Here is a 17,045-nt window from a genome sequence, read left to right on the forward strand (position 1 = left end):
ATTTCTTGAGGAACAGGATTGGTTGAGCTCAAGCATGAGGCCCTGCAAGAACAGACTTCTAGTTCTAGTTCTACTATTGATTGGCTTTTAATTTGCAAATCCATCTAAACCGGTTTAAAGCTAAGACATGGAAATTAATCTGTCAAGAGCACATTTAATTGTTTTAGCATAAGAGGAATGCTTCATGTTCATCATTCCAGATGCAAGGTGGCTCTTTTATCAACGATCAACTATCATTTGACAGCTGTTTTTACATGTTAAACTCTAAAGAGATGCCTCTGTCTCAAAGCCAGAGAACCATTAATAATAATAAAGGAGCATACATTGATTTTGGATGTACTACACAGTATTGTATTACTAACTGAGACCAGTGTGAAACCAGAGAATGATCCTTACTCTCCATCTCTGAGAAACAGAAAGAGAAGAGGAAGAACTCGTGTTAGTTTATGCCTAAAAGACAGGAGGAAATGCTTGGATATCATGTGGCAGCCATGGCCCTGGCCAGTTCTTCTCCTGTCATTTTGCCAGCGAGTGTGTGAAGAACTGGTGCACCAGTTCAGCTTCTAGTATGTATAAAAATAATTAATTAAATTTCTACTAGCTAATCAAAATATATAAAAGAAGCATAAAACAGGAATAACACTTGTTTAACCTGAGCAAAATCATTCTTGAGCCTATAAAGAGATAGATGGCCGGAGTATTTCTTAAAGGGAAGATCCATAACTCTGAACTGGAGGTGCAAGATGGGCTTCCTGATAACCTCCTCTAAAATTGTATGTTGAAGAAATTATGGTACTACAGATACTGGATTTCCTAGCTGCTGTTCAGTGCTTATATTAAAAGCAAATTAAAAAGTAGATGCCTTTGAGTTCATTTTGATTCAGGATGATTCCATGGACACATCTAGATAGTTTACCTGACGTGAACATGCAAGAAATTGCAATCTGGCAACTCTGATGTTTCCTGGCATTCCCTATCTAAATATTAACCAGGCCTAGCTTTGCTTACTTTTGAGCTCAAATGATCAGAGTTGAGACATTGAAATCGGAATTATTATTTATTTGTTAAATTTATTTGCCGCCTGTCTTGCCATAAGGCTGCTCTGGGTGGTAGAATATTATGTCGATCAACTTCAGTCCCATGGAATTTACCACTTAAATTCTAAACAAGTCTAAACCAGGAACCATTATTGTATTCTGCTTCGTAGCATAGGGCAGCTTGGCATGTCTGTGATGAGAAGTATGCGGGCATAATTGTAATTTTTTAAAACATCTGCCCAAAGTTGCTGGGGCTGTGCATTTATTTAATAATAAATATTGAATTGAAGTATATTCTTCAAATTGATGCCAAGTAATATCCCAAATGAGTCCTTTGCATTCTAATGGTGTTTCAAAAAATTGGAAAAGCACGCTTTGAAAGAAGAGAAAATAAATGAATCACTTTATAGTTAGATAGGTGGCATATTAATTTAATAATCAATAAGCAGATAAATAAAAGATCAAGAACAGCTTCCTCTAAGTGGTTTAGTTTGTGTTGGAAATAAGAGCTCATGATGGACAAAGAGATATAAGACCTGCTATTCTCCCCAGTGCCTGCTGAGTAAAATCAGTTGCCTGTGGCTCAGGACACTCAGGGGTCTACCCGGAGAGGTTTAGAGAAGGGGTTTCTGTCCGTCGGATATGATTTCCCTGAGCTGGACCTTTTTCTTGCTATTGGAGCTGATATTTGGATAAAGATATTAGCTATCAGGCTGCACTGGAATGAGTAGTGGTTGCAATGTTTTACCAATGCTTACCATAAGTATGCTAAGGAAAAAGCTGCCTTTACAAAACATCAGAAAAGGGGTGGGGGGAGTAAGTGTTTCTGTCCCTGAGGTAAAATTCAGTAAACTAAGAATAGCACTTGGGGGGGGGGGGCTTGGGGGGGGAAGGCTGCCCTCTCAAAGGATGCTGTTGGCATCTTATCAGCAGGGCCCAATGGCAGCCTCCCAGGGCTCTGCCTCAAAGAGCTGAGGGCTAGTCTGCTGCTTGACTGCCTCTAATTATCATTTTTGATTGTCAGACTTCCTAGTCTGAATTGATGAACATGAACATCCAGTTAAAGTTGCAGGTAAGAAATAACAACTTATGCATCTGTCAGTACAAATATTAAGTTATTCTCTGTGTCAAAGCAGATTGGACTCTGATTTGATTTTTTAAAACGCTCTTGTGGCATGTAAATGTAATGGGAAATTTTAAACTATTTGGGCTATAATATAAGTGACCAATCTATTCTGAATCTGCATTGAATGTTTAAAGTAAAGGGGGTTGCTTTTTGATATTGCTGGGATGCTAGTTGTTTTCTCTATTAATACACTTAACTTGCATTCTAGCTTCGCCATTCAGAGACAGGCATCGTGTGGTGGGTTGTGTGCTATCAATAGTGAAGACAAATAGTACCAGAGACACTTAACCCATCCAATCTCACCCAGGGTATAGGTCGGTCTCGTTTCAGACTTCTTCATCAGTCTCTCTCCTTTCCTTTTTATTTTGTTTTATAAATAGTGGATTGACTTAAGTTAACCTCTAATAAAGCTTTTGACATTGTATCAATAAATGAAGCTGGAGAAGATTAGTAAGCCAAAGTTGGCATGAAGGTATGGAAGCAGATTTGCAGCCACTTTGTCTGTGACTTTGACAATACAAGGTCTGGTGTCCCTCTGTCTTTACTTCAGAACTTCTAACTTTTTCTTCACTGACTCTGGAAAGTCCACTCGCCCAGTAATTGGGAAGAATTGTAGCCAACAAAAAGAAAGAAATCAAGATTCCTAAAGGTTACTTGTATGGGGGAATTGCCTTTGGAATGGATCTGCCCTAATCCGTGTTTTAGGGGATCCACACATTTTCTTTTCGGTCTCCTGAACAGTGAAGAGTAGTGGCAAATGTCTGCCATGCTTCATTCATTGGCTGCTTGTGCATATATTGTTTTGCATGGAAATGCTCAGAAGGACACCCGAGGCACTGGGCCCTACCATCCCTATATGCTGGGAAAAAGCAGTTGCAATATCTTCTTATCGCTAGACTTATGCTTAGCATCTTGAAAAATCTGGTGCCTCTGAAGGCCTCCCTCTCAGAGTGCCCTGAACTCTCTCAGAGAATGAAATGCTAATGCAGTAAACAAATGCTTTAAGCTTTGCCTAAAGATAGCCATTTTCTCTATGCCTACCAAAGAGCCTATGAAGGACAGAAGTTTTTTTTATAAATTTAAGTCTTCCAAGAGGGAAGAAGACTATTACACTTTTTCTAGCAACTTGAGCAGCAGCAGCTGTATCTTTGATTAGGCCAGCTTCTCTGCTCCTGATTCTTGAGCTCTAAGATCTCAGTCTCATTGCTATAAAAATGCACTGGGCATTTAGATTATATACTCTTAGTCTCTGGAAGGCAGTGAGTGTATCTGTGAACAAGGCTCAGTACTGTTTGGAAGTCACTCTAGTTCCATAGTTGTAACACAGAACAGAGTCGATGCTTTTTGTATTGTACTATGCTGTTTTGTCTTGCTGTCTGCTTGCCTAGAGGCAGAATAATAATCTGAACAATGCTACTAAAATTGCTACTATGCCTTTTTAAACTACACAGTTTGTTTCAATTGCAGAATGGATAGTATGAGAGCACCAAGATCTTTGGAGGATTTAATTATAAACAATTAACCATTTTATTGCCACAATACTCATAAAAATATTTGGCATATGATTATAATTGTAAAAAAGGATTTGGTGGCACTTAGCTTTGTTGATGTGTAATCTCGCATTTCACAGAATGCATAAAACTAACCTGTCCAGCTTCAGTTTTATTAATAATGCAATTTTGATCCTAGAAATTAATTTATGCCCTAGAAATAATACTAAACATTGGAGTGCCCTGTAAACACCTGTATTTTAACAGCGGGAAATGAGATTTCCGATAACCCTTTCCCCAGATCCAGCCAATTTTTGGACATAATTCTTCACGAATGTCAGGTTTGAAGAGACATTTTGACTCTCCTGATTTGGGATTAATTTGTTTTTGAAGCTGCTTTAGCATCAATTGATCAGTCAAGGTTTTGCTATTGCATACTAAACATGAATTCACATAACACCCTATAGTTCTCCCATATGAAAAGTGAGCATGCATTCTTTGCTGAGGTGTATTCAGTCCCTTAAAATGAAGTCTCGCAAACTTCAAATACAGCAGGAGGATATCAATCCTAGGTTACACTCTTTTCTGCTTGATCCCTGTACAGGTAGTCCTCGACTTACAACCACAGTTGGGACTGGAACATATCTGTTGTTAAGCAGTGTAGTCATTAGTAATTAGCCTGATTTTGCAACCTTTTTTTGCATTAAGTGAACCGTGAATTTGGCTCCCCCCATGGACTTTGCTTGTCGGAAGTCCCCTTGAAAGGTTTTAAGTGGCAATATTCTGGTCCCGGGACTTTGTGTGAATACCTGTCAATTGCCAAGCAGCCAAATTTTGATCATGCGACTGAGAGATGCTGCGGTAGGCATAAATCACTTCTTCAGAGCTTTTCTAACTTCGAATGGTTGTTAAACAAATGGTTATAAATTGAGGACTACTTGCATATTATAATTACTGTGCTTAATTGAAGTAACTAAACTTGCTCATTTTTTTAAAGCTTTGAAAGCCTCTAATTTATATCTTGACATAGTTTATTATAAAATCAATCAAGCAGTTTGTTTTATTTGCCCTAATCTATCCTAATTGCAACCTGAAACACAGGGCTAACAAAATTTTACAAAAACAAAGCTGGATCACTTGATTTCCTTTGTGTATAAGCAAAATCATTTTTTTTCCTTTTCAAATATCATGTAAAATAATATTTTGGAGGAGTTACTATTTATTTGTAACATGCTTCTCACTTTGTGTTAATATTGTTTAATAAACTCTAATAATCATTGTGTTTCTTGGAAAGATTTTTATTTTCATGTGAATTCCCTCTGTAGGGAATTAATCTGGCATAATGGGCCAGTATGGATTTGGGTGATTGTACGAATTCCCCTTTTTAAATAAGGAAATGGGTTGTCCTTTTCCAGAGGTGACCGTCTTTATCTCACTTAACCCACAGATAAAAATGGATGCTAGGCTAACAGACTGGTCAAAACACCCCAGTCAGTATTTTGGACAGTTTACATCAGAGATGAGTTAGTCTTCCTACTTGCTCTTTTCTTATGTAGAAATTAAAACATTGTCACATTTTGCATGGGTTTTCCAACTTGTAGAAAGTATTGTTTATGCCAATGCAAGTTTACAGCATTCTTTCTGCATGTATTTCATAATTCACACAGAATATCTAATCAAAGCAAGTGAATAGCTGAGTGAGTGAATAATTAAAGTATACATTTGCTCTGTTTTAATAAAGATCACTTTAGAAATGTCAACTTATTCTAACTCAAAAGTGGCTGCAAATCAGCAATTATAGTCACTGAAACAAATTTTAAAATTTTCTAAGGAAAGCACTGCATTAATGCATGATATAAAAAAAATTTATAATTAAAATGCAGTTTTGAATGACTGAATTTTCCAATTTCAACCACTGCATTTGTTGAGGCACAAGTTTGAAAATGGAACTGGTATCAATCAGTGCTCTAGATTACTTTAGCAATTATCTGGCAATGGAATGAGGAATCGTGAGAGAATACCTCACAGATAAAGGTTCCTCTGAATTAAAGCTAAAGTAGAAGGTTGATATGATTCCCTCTTAATATGTATTTCTTCCATCTTTTGATGATGTACTAGTATTTTCAGTTAAAGTGACCACAAAGTTAGATAGCCAAGATAATCATTTATTTATTTTCGGAATATTTTTTTTAAAAAGATTGTAATACTTTTAAATAATCACACTAAAAGCTGAGTATACACACTGCACTTATTCCATTTGAGGCCAGTGGCTCATAAAAAAGTATTCTTTTGCATTAAGAAAAATATTGCCCATTTGTTTACCTTCTAGAGAAGGTGCCGCTCTCAAGATTCAATGCTTCTTCAATTTATCTGATTTTGTAAGACAAGTTCACGTCCCAAGTTAAGGTTTGTTTTGGTTCTTGATTTCACAGCATTCTGGAGCATCTCCAGAGATGTTTTAGAGCCCATTTAACTCTTTTTTTTTTTAATTTGATTTATATGCCGCCCTTCTCCGGAGACCCAGGGCGGCTTACAATGCGTTAAGCAATAGCCTTCATGCTTTTGTATATTTATACAAAGTCAGCTTATTGCCCCCACAAACTGGGTCCTCATTTCACCTACCTTAGAAAGGATGGAAGGCTGAGTCAACCTTGAGCCTGGTGAGATTCGAATTTACAGTAATTGCAGACAGCTGGTGTTAATCACAATGCTTTTAGTCTGCTGAGCCACCAGGCCCTCTTGAGCTAATTGAGCAGTTACTCTTGAGCAGTTACCTTGTTATCCAGAAGATTTTGGGGCTTGTGGGGTTCCTGCATAATCATTCCTTTCATTTGCATGAACCTGTCTTGCCTCTTCCCTTGACAGGGGCTGCTCCAGTTGAGTTCCTCATTCTTTCTTCTAGCTTGAAGAACGTTGAGCTACTTTTGACTGAGGAAGGGATCTCTGCCTGCCCCTTTCTGCCCCCACCCCCCACCCTCCTCCAAGAGCATTTATTCTTTCACCTGAGGGAGCTGAAACAGCCTCATTCTCTCATCAGGACCAGGGCACCCTCCAAGTTAAAACCTTAGCCAATGCTTTTTTTCTTTTTCTTTTTTTTAAAAATTCATAAATGACAGTTGGTACCAGTTCCATTTGTTGCTGTTCAGTTATTTTATATTTCATTTCTCATTTGATAATTGATATCTGGAATAATCAGCAGCTCTCTTCTCATTTATTTTCTCATTATTTTTGTTCCAGGATTTGCCTCTGAAGCAGGGAGTGTCTGCATTAAAAATGACCTGTAGTTCTCTGCTTCATAGGTTAGAAACTTATTTTAATACTTCGTGGCTAAGCACAGTCCCAGGTTTTTCAACAGTTCAGATGCTGAGCAATTGGCAATAATGTGGCCTAAAATGCACATTCCTGGGGGTTTCTATCATTTTCGATGGTCCAGATGAGGCAATGAAAGCACCTTTGTTTGCTTGCAACCATTTTGTGACTTACAGATTTTCTGAAAAGTCTGATTGCTACTATGCACTAAAATAAGAAATATAATTTGGATATCTTTTCTAAATACTTCTGTATTGCTTAAGCCTTATATTACTTGAAGCGCTTAAATTCCAAAACAAGCCAAATTCTAAAATGTTAATTTGGGGAAAGAATCGGTTCACCAAATCACGCTACTTCAAAGGGACTGCTATAGCCAGCAGAGTTGGGATCAGGGACCCTGTATTGACTTGTGGATTATACACCACAGATGCTTCTTCAGCTCCCTCTTCCTCCGTGGGCGGTGCTTGCAGCTCCTTTACCACCTCTTCCGGCCCCACCATTTACTCTACCTCAGTCACTGACAGCAAAGCTATGCAAGTGGAGGGCTGCTCCTCAGCCATGGGGGTAAGTAACCGTGGGGTAAGTGACAAGCAGTTAATCAATAACACAGTCCAGCAGCCGCAGCCACAGTCCACCCCGAAGAGGCACACAGTCCTGTACATCTCGCCACCACCAGAGGATTTGCTGGACAACAGCCGGATGTCCTGCCAGGATGAGGGGTGCGGATTGGAGTCTGAGCAAAGCTGCAGTATGTGGATGGAAGACTCCCCCTCTAACTTCAGTAACATGAGTACCAGTTCCTACAATGATAACACTGAGGTGCCACGTAAATCTCGTAAGCGAAATCCAAAGCAGAGGCCAGGGATCAAACCGAGAGATTGTGAAGAATCGACCATGGATATCTTTGATGCTGACAGTGCCAAAGCGCCTCATTATGTCCTTTCTCAACTCGGCACGGAGAGCAAAAGCAACTTGAAAGCAGGAAATGGGTTGGTATCTGCCTTTATGTTCTATCAACATATGTTAAAGCAGACAAACAAACTAAAAACATAACTTTGATTTTTCCCTAGAGTTCAGCACACATTTTCACTGAGAGAGATGGGAGAGCTGATATTTGATAGTTTCTTAAGTTTAGCAGTCATTGAACAGGAACGGTTGTCAGCTTTTCCTTGTGGAGCGTGATTAGCGTGTGGGGAGTTTTTCAGTAAGAAACAGGTTTAAAACAGAGAGCTTAAAGTTGGAATCAGCTCCTGCATATTTTCCGCAACAGAGATAATTGTGGGGACTTAAGTCCACACTTCACCTGCTTCTGTTTCACACTCTGCATCAGTTAAAGGCAGCTGATTTTGACCTTTCATATTCTTTCTAAAATGTTAAGATGAACCACATTTGTGTTTGTGTCATCTCAGTTCTGTAACTGATCTTTCAGAAATAAATCTCTATCCTGTTTTGCTCTGTGCTTCTCAGTTGTGTGTACGTGTATGCGCAAATGTTGCCTGCAGCCTGCTTGGGTGGTGGTTTCTCATCTCTTCGTTTAATTGCATCTTGATTTAGGAACTCTGGTTTGCATCCCACTTCATGAGTGGAAAGTGCACATGCATATTATGGAAGGAAATTGCTGATTTTCTACCCAATGGCAGTCCTCACCTTTGGAATCCAGAGGATCACAAGATCCTCAGTGTTGGCCATGGGACAATACGAGATGCATTTGCCTGAGAAATCAGCGACCCTCCACCCTGCTGCAGCCTATTGCATTGCCTAGAAACCTAAGTGACACTTGTAAAGAATTCTAATTTTCCTGGGAACAAGCAACATCTTGGGGCGCCATTTTGTTTGATGCCTCATGTCGGCCAATAAATATGGAAAGCTCTGATTATAATTTATGTGTGATCGAGGAATCTAGCCCACTCAGTTCTTTGCAAGTCAGGGTTACATGCTTAGGTCAAATCATGGCTTCTTCCTCTGAATTTTAACAAGGTGGACAAGCATAGCTTTGCATTTAAGAAGAGGCAAGCCACTGGCTGGATGGTCAGGGCTTGTTCTCTGTGTCGGTGGCAATAGGAGCAGTTGGGCCGTGGTGTGGTAGATAGTTCCTCATAAATCAGAATTTTTACCACTCTGGTTTACTGCATGTGAATGTGGACACAAAGTCATGCAGTGAAATCTTTTGAGTTTGCCTCCTCCTTTGAAGGACTTCTCTTGTTTCTTACAGAAAAGTCTATTTCATGTTATCCTTGGTCAGAAAATATTGAATTACGGGAAGAAAGATTTGCCATGTAAAGGAAAAGCCATCTTGCTTTGCCTTCTCTTGGAGGAGGGAGATCATAAGAGACTCTCCAGAGTGAGGCTTGCCGCTAAACAACTTTCCAGGCTATGATTGGAGAGGCCTTATACAATGTGGCCCGTAGTCTTATATGACCTGTTCTCCTCACACAAAATTTATAAAAGCCGTACAAGGACAACATTAAAATGAAAACTGCTGATTCTGCAGATTATCCACATTATCAAAAGTCATCTTCAGACTATATTAAAAGAGGCTATTAGAAGAGGTGATTCTTCAAGAAATAAATTCATAATCTGAAAATGAACACTGTAGTCCTATGAATGTTGACTTAGAAATCAACCCATTGAATTAATGCTGTTGACTATTTTTATAGAATAAATACAAGGAGTCAGTGTTGTTTAATTTTTTTCCAGAACTGAAAGTACTTCAGCTGCTAAGTAACTACTAGAATATAGTACTGGGTTTAATTAAAATAAAATGCTTTCCTATCATAGAGATTCAGAGGCTGCTTTATACTGTGTCAAGTTGTGCATCGCTTCCGTATTTGAAAGGGGAAATGTGGTTGGGCATGCACTAATTGCTTGAAATGTGCCTTTTCCCAGGACTGCACCCTGGTGCACACTCCCAATCACCGAGGTCACTTGGATTCAAAGTATTGCCCAGCCCTAACATTTTCCAAGAGCTCCTTGACTAGGGGAATTAGGAATTGATGCTTTTTTCAAGGATTATCTAGTGAGTTTTGTGGTCAAGTAGCAGAATGAATCCTGGTATCAAGAATCTGTGGTGCATATGAAATCTGTGGTAAATGAAACCTAATTTGGTGGGGGGGAGGGCTGATGGGGATAATTATTCATAATCATGATCAATTTATCAATGTAATTATCTCAGAAGGCAAAATTGTGCAATACACATATCGTATAAAGCAGATGTCCTATTTTGGCTGCTGGAGCTCTGATGTTGAGCTCCAAAGAATGCTCCTTTCATGTATTTGGGCTTCTATTGTATGTCAGAGTTCCTATTTCAGATGACAGGTCCCCAAACCCTGGCTGGAGGCATCAAGAGGTTGGGGGCTTTTTGCACAACAAGGCCTTCCGGAGGTCAGATTTTGAATAATGCATAGTTACATTTTCTAAAGAAGGATGGCAGGAATTTATTTGTTACCCATTTCTGAAGCAATAAAAGCCAATGGAAAATGTGGTGCCCATATCCTCTAGGCTGCTCTTATGTATTTGCATATATTCTCATAAAATGGGAAAGTTCATTGTTTTCAAAATGCAATTATTATCTAAACCTCTTTTAGAAATTAGAATCCTGTGCAACTGTTACTATTTAGCCTGCAGTAAAGATTGAATATGTTTGTTAAGCATTCTTATTCGAAACAATGTGAGTTTTATTCATAAGTGCCCAAACAAAATAAGGCAGAATTTCAAGTTTAACAATATTGCATGCTGTGCCTCACACCTGGAAGTTGACTTGTAAAACATAATTTACTTCATAATACACATATTGTTTATGAAAGACTAGCTAGGAGAGCTTAACACATTGCACACATGTTTTGTAAATATCTCGCCCAGTACTGGTTCTCTCTGGAACACAAATAGAAAGACCAATTTCTTGTTTTTTGGATGCCTGACAGAGCAAAGGTATCGGGCAGAAAAGAACAAAAAAATGAGATGCTAGGATCCTACTCTAATTTAATGAAACCTTGCACAAAAAGCTAGCTTAGATTTTCAGGGCTGGTAGGATGCTTAGAGAAAAAAAAAAGGCAGGGGATCAAAAGATATAAAATAACAAACCGCTGTCATTGCTTGGTCTAGCACAATCTATGGCCCACTTGTAGGCTAGCAATTATTGTAACTCTGTTCCTGATCTTGAAGCTAGAAGGGTCACGATAAACATTTCTGCACTCAGGTGACTGGTCTACCTGGACCGGAAACTTAGCTGAGAGAAGCTTTTCTGCCATTTTTACCATCCCAGAAGTTAGGGAAATCAGGGTCAGACCTGTTTGTGACAACCAAAGTCAGGCTGAAGAGTTATTTTCATGGTTCCTCTGGAGTTTATTCAAACAGATTTTATTTATGGAACTCCCCTTGTGGTGTACCTTTAGCTGGATCATTTTGCATTTATTTCTTCCCAGAGGCTCTAAAGCAAATAAACCACTCTGATCCGTTGCCATATTGCCTCTGCAAACGAACTCCTGAAGGATCAGGAGCAAAGCAAGCTTGATAGATAACATAGAAATGCAGCATCTCACTTTGAATGCATGGTGTTACCAATGGGAACTAATTGCTATTCCCCCCCCCCCCGGTTTATTTAAATTTATTTATTATAAAACTAAACTCTCTTTTGATTCTTTTACTTCTGAAAAGTCATCTTCGTGTTGCCAGTAGAAAAATATGCATGTGATCTGTCTTTAAATAGCTCAGGAGAACTGCATCAAATATAGTTTTTTTCAGCCTGGTGGCATGAATTCTTTCCATTAATATATTTGTTCTCAAGGAAAGAAAGAAATAATTGCAACCCAGCTTATTTAAATGTCACAATTTCAGTTTCTCTCATTTTAAAATGCATAGAAAGTGCCATGCGTGAATGGGTTGACATGATATACTAAAAAAATTCGGCAGCCATTTTATACAGGATTTAGTCTAAATGTCCACAGCCTAGATAGCTATGTCACAGTCAATGCAGTTATTTTAATGTGCTGAAATTAAATATATTTTAATCTAAAAACATCAGTTTGAAAATGTATTTAAACATATACTTGCCTGAAGTATATAGCAATAGGGCCTAGGAAGCGTTTGGTCTAGAAATGATCAGGATTTATTTTAACCAGGTGACATTTGTGAAGATGCGCTAGGTTAACTGTTCCAGGAACTGGCATTTCATGCAAGCTGGTGAACTAAGGAGGTTGTTTAAACTGTTTATGATTAAAATATAACTATAAATTTTATCCTCTAATTACTAGTTAAAAATATAGGTTTTTAGGTTTCTGGCTATGTTCTTTTAATTAAGTGACACAATTTTTGTGAAAGGGAAGTAGAGAAATGATGTAGGTCTGCATGTATGTCTCTGTGCCTCCTGGTTTCCCTGGCCATTTCGCTTGTTTGGAAGGAAAGCCTTTGGTAACCTGTTTATTAATCTGCTTTAATATCTCAGAACCTCAGAAGTCCCCAAGGCGACTGGAGGAAAGAAGAGCCCTATGTTGTGTGGTCAGTACCTGAGCAAAAGTGAAGGCAAAGAGCTGAAGATCCTGATACAGCCGGAGACTCAACACAGAGCTCGCTACCTCACTGAGGGAAGCCGAGGCTCAGTGAAAGACAGAACCCAGCAGGGATTCCCTACTGTCAAGGTATGCCAGAAGGGCCTGAGAGCTGCCCTTCCCTCTGACCTTACTGGAGTTTCTGAGAGTGGGCTAGTCAGATTTCTCAGGATGAAAGTTGTCCAATCCTCAGGTTTGTGGTGATGTTGTTGTTCCCGGCAAAGGACTGGATATTTTTTGGTTTAAGACAGGGAAGCCTTTCTAGCTGGATGGAAGGAGTGTAAATATAGAGCAGGGGCTACTCTTGGCTCTTTATGTCAAATAAATGCACAGAGCACCATCTGTGCGGCCTCTCCTGAATGAAAGAGGGTTGCTGTCACTGGTTTTTCATTTCAGTCTCCTAGAGAATATTGCAATTCTGGTTGAAAAAAATATGTGATGACCCTTGTTTTGTGTGTATTACTTGATTCCAAATATTCATTGACTTTGCACAAACAAATAGAGCAGAAGGTGCAGTGGACCTCTGGGGTAATTGACTGAAAAGTAGACACTTAAATAAGTTAGTTATCTAGTACCATGTTTCCCCAAAAAGAAGACCCTGTCTTATATATTTTTGAACCCTGAAATAAGCGCTTGGCCTTGTTGCCATGTGCTCAAAAGCCCGATTGGGCTTATTATTAGGGGATGTCTTTTTTGGGGTGAAACGGTATGTTTTTTTCTCTGAAAAATGAAGATGTGTTTCATTTAATTCCATACTAATATTTAGATCCTGTGGATATATGCACAGTTTCTAAAGAATAGCATTAAATTCTTAAGTGGCTTCTGGCTTCATCATAAGCATTTTTCTACAAGAGAGTATAATATATAAAAAGTCGACTCTGTCTTTTGAAAATGCTTTCTTTTTGGAAACAACATTTTATATATGCTCAAAATATGAATACAATAAAATCAACTTGAGGGTTTGATAGTATGTATGTATGTATGTATGTATGTATGTATGTATGTATTTATTTATTAGTTCAATTTATATGCCGCCTTTCTCCGGAGACTCAGGGCGGCTTACAATGCATTTAAAAAAAACATTATAACAACATTTAAAAATTAAAACATTAAAACCCATTCACACCATTCATGGCCAGATCTCACAAGATCGCAACAGCGAGATCAACGGCCCCAGGCCTGCCGGAAAAGCCAGGTCTTCACCGCTTTTCGGAAGGCCAATAGGGTGGGGATGGTCTGGACCTCAAGAGGTAACTGGTTCCAGAGAGCTGGGCAGCCACAGAGAAGGCATTGTTTAGCTGATGGGACCCGGAGGAGACCAACTCTTTGGGATCTTACCGGTTGCTGGGAGCTATGTGATAGAAGGCGGTCTCGAAGATAACCTGGCCCTGAGCCATGTAGGGCTTTAAAGGTAACCAACACCTTGAATTGTGCCCGGAGACCAATAGTGAGCCAGTGCAGCTCGCAGAGGATTGGTGTAATATGGGTGTATCTAGGTGTACCCACGATAGCTCGCGCAGCTGCATTCTGGACCAACTGTAGTCTCCAAACACTTTTCAAGGGTAGCCCCATGTAGAGCACGTTGCAATAATCTAACCGTGAGATGACAAGGGCACGAGTGACTGTGAGGAGAGCCTCCCGATCCAAGTAGGGTCGCAATTGTTGCACCAGGCGAACTTGTGCAAAGGTCCACCTAGCCACAGCTGTTAGATGTTGCTCTAATCTTAGCTGTGAGTCTAGGAGGAAACCCAAATTGCGAGCCCATTCTGAGGGGGACAATTTCTCCCCCTCCCCCAGAACCAAGGATGGACAATCAACATAGTCTTTAGGAGGCAATATCCACAGCCACTCGGTCTTGTCTGGGTTAAGTCTGAGCTGTTGACTCCCATCCAGACCCTCACAGCCTCCAGGCACTGGCACATCACACCCACTGCATCACTGAATTGACGTGGGGTAGAGATATACAGCTGGGTATCATCAGCGTACTGCTGATATCTCACCCCGAATTGTCGGATGATCTCACCCAGGGGCTTCATGTAGATGTTAAATAGGAGGGGAGAGAGGACCAAGCCCTGAGGCACCCCGCAAACGAGGGGCCTAGGGGTCGACCTCTGTCCTTCAACCAACACCGACTTTGATTGACCAGAGAGATAGGAGGAGAACCACCGTAACACGGTGCCTCCCACTCCCAGCTCCCTTAGTTGTCCCAGAAGGATACCATGGTCAATGGTATCAAAAGCTGCTTAGAGCTCAAGTAGTACCAAGATGGAGGAATGACCCCCATCTCGGGCTCGCCAGAGATCATCCATCAGTGTGACCAAAGCAGTTTCCGTGCTGTAGTCAGGCCTGAAGCCAGACTGAAAAGGGTCAGATAATCCGTTTCATCCAATGACCGCAGGAGCTGAAGTGCCACCACTTTCTCTACAACCTTTCCCACAAAGGGTAGGTTGGAGACTGGACAAAAGTTCTTTAATTCTGCTGGATCCAGGGAAGGCTTCTTGAGGAGGGACCTTACAACCGCTTCCTTTAATGGTTGCGGGAAGGCCCCTTCTCTCAAATATGCGTTAACTAAAGCCTGGAGCCAGCCTCGTGTCACCTCCCTGCTGGCCAAAACCAGCCAGGAGGGGCACGGGTCCAACAAACAAGTGGAGGAACTCATCGCTCCTACAGCCTTGTCCACTTCCTCAGGAGTCACTGGCTCAAACTCCTCCCACACAATAGGACTAAGACCTGCCCCCGTCAGCTCTGTCGGAATTGCCCAATCAGAGTCCAGGTCCATCCGAATCTGAGTGACTTTATCTGACAGAAACTGCACAAACTCCTCAGCTCTACCCTGCAAGGGCTCCTCCACTCCCCCTACATTAAGGAGAGAACGAGTCACCCTAAATAAGGCAGCTGGGCGCGAATCAGTGGATGCAATAAGTGCAGAAAAATGTGAACATTTTGCCACCCATATCGCCACTAAATAAGTCCTAATATAGGCTCTTAGGAGTGTTCGGTCAGATTCGGAGTTACTGGTCCTCCAGCGTCACTCTAGACGTCTCTTCTGGCGCTGCATCTCCCGGAGCTCCTCGGTAAACCAGGCAGCTTTCCTGGATCCACCGCCATGGAGAGGTCACAAAGGCACAATCTGGTCCAGTGCCCCGGATGCTGCCCTATTTATTTTATTTTATTTATTTTTAATTTTTATTTATTTTTATATGCCGCCCTTCTCCGGAGACTCAGGGTGGCTTACAATGCGTTAAGTAATAGCCTTCATACTTTTGTATATTTTATACAAAGTCAGCTTATTGCCCCCACAAACCGGGTCCTCATTTTACTCACCTTAGAAAGGATGGAAGGCTGAGTCGACCTTGAGCCTGGTGAGAATTGAACTCGCAGTAATTGCAGGCAGCTGGATGTTAAATGCTACCTTAGTAGGAGGCATTAGCCTCCTACGCCACTCATGCTCCTATTCCAGGCAGCTACCAGGGTCTCGGCCGGACTGTGGACAAGGGAGTCAGGTATCTCCCCAAGCTCCTTCTGGAACCCTTCAGGGTCCATTAGGCATCTGGGGTGGAACCACTTAATCGGCTCTGCCTCCCTGCGATGGAGGAGTGGCGCCCTGAAGTCCAACTCCTAACTAAAAATATCAAAATGTTTAAAATCCAAAGAATTCATCTGTTTTGCTCAGCAGAGGAAGACTGTTGGTACCAGTCAGTGTTCGCTGTTCAAAAAATGTTTGTGCTTGCGTTGTTGGCAGATTAATAGTGCTTCACGTGGTCCATTAACTCTTGGTTTGTGATTCCAGCTGGAAGGTCACAACGATCCTGTGACGTTACAGATATTTGTGGGTAATGACTCTGGCCGGGTGAAGCCCCACGGATTCTATCAGGCCTGCAGGGTCACAGGGCGGAACACCACGCCTTGCAAAGAGGTGGACATCGAGGGCACGACTGTCATTGAAGTGGGCCTGGATCCAAGTAACAGCATGACCCTGGCGTGAGTCCCTTTTCATTGCCCTGCTGGTGCCTTTGTCAGTCTTGATAGACTTCCATCCTGCCTTGCTCATCTCTGGGAACAGTGTCAGGGTTAATGTCTTCACGAGAGTAAATCTGACATTGGGATTCTTACTTATTTACTAATAAGATTTATAAGGGCCCCAAACACAAAGAGTAGCACTCTGGCTGATGTTAGACCCATTTTTGGCTAAAATTACATTTATTTCTTTTATGTACACTGAGAGCATATGCACCAAAACAAATTCCTTGTGCGTCCAATCACACTTGGCCAATAAAAAATTCTGTTCTGTTCTGTTCTGTTCTGTTCTGTTCTGTTCTGTTCTGTTCTGTTCTGTTCTTAGTAAAAAGAAGTATGGAGGTTCTTTGAGAGGATTTCTCTCCCCTCTCAGGCTGTGATGTGAACTGGAAGGAAAGCTTGTGGACTCTCATCATCAACCTTTAGCGCCTTCCTTGGTGTTCTGGTTATGACTAACAGCTTTCCAGTTCTTTATCAGCAAAAGTGAACAACTCTTCTGATTATTATCACACACACACACACA

General features: G+C 40.8%; 1 protein-coding gene across 3 annotated transcripts in view; it reads left to right on the top strand.

The window, feature by feature from the left end:
* NFAT5 (nuclear factor of activated T cells 5) overlaps positions 1-17,045 on the top strand; it is a 43,124-nt gene that overhangs the window by 9,325 nt on the left and 16,754 nt on the right. For all 3 annotated transcript variants that reach the window (XM_070953129.1, XM_070953130.1, XM_070953131.1), the window contains exons 3-5: positions 7,390-7,951; positions 12,403-12,595; positions 16,296-16,486. In XM_070953129.1, coding sequence (XP_070809230.1) covers positions 7,390-7,951; positions 12,403-12,595; positions 16,296-16,486 — 946 coding nt within the window. The remainder of the gene's footprint in view (positions 1-7,389; positions 7,952-12,402; positions 12,596-16,295; positions 16,487-17,045) is intronic.

Source organism: Pituophis catenifer, unplaced genomic scaffold, assembly GCF_029215685.1.
Source record: "Pituophis catenifer annectens isolate HBS135680 unplaced genomic scaffold, rPitCat1.0.hap2 SCAF_13, whole genome shotgun sequence".
Lineage (NCBI taxonomy): Eukaryota > Metazoa > Chordata > Lepidosauria > Squamata > Colubridae > Pituophis > Pituophis catenifer.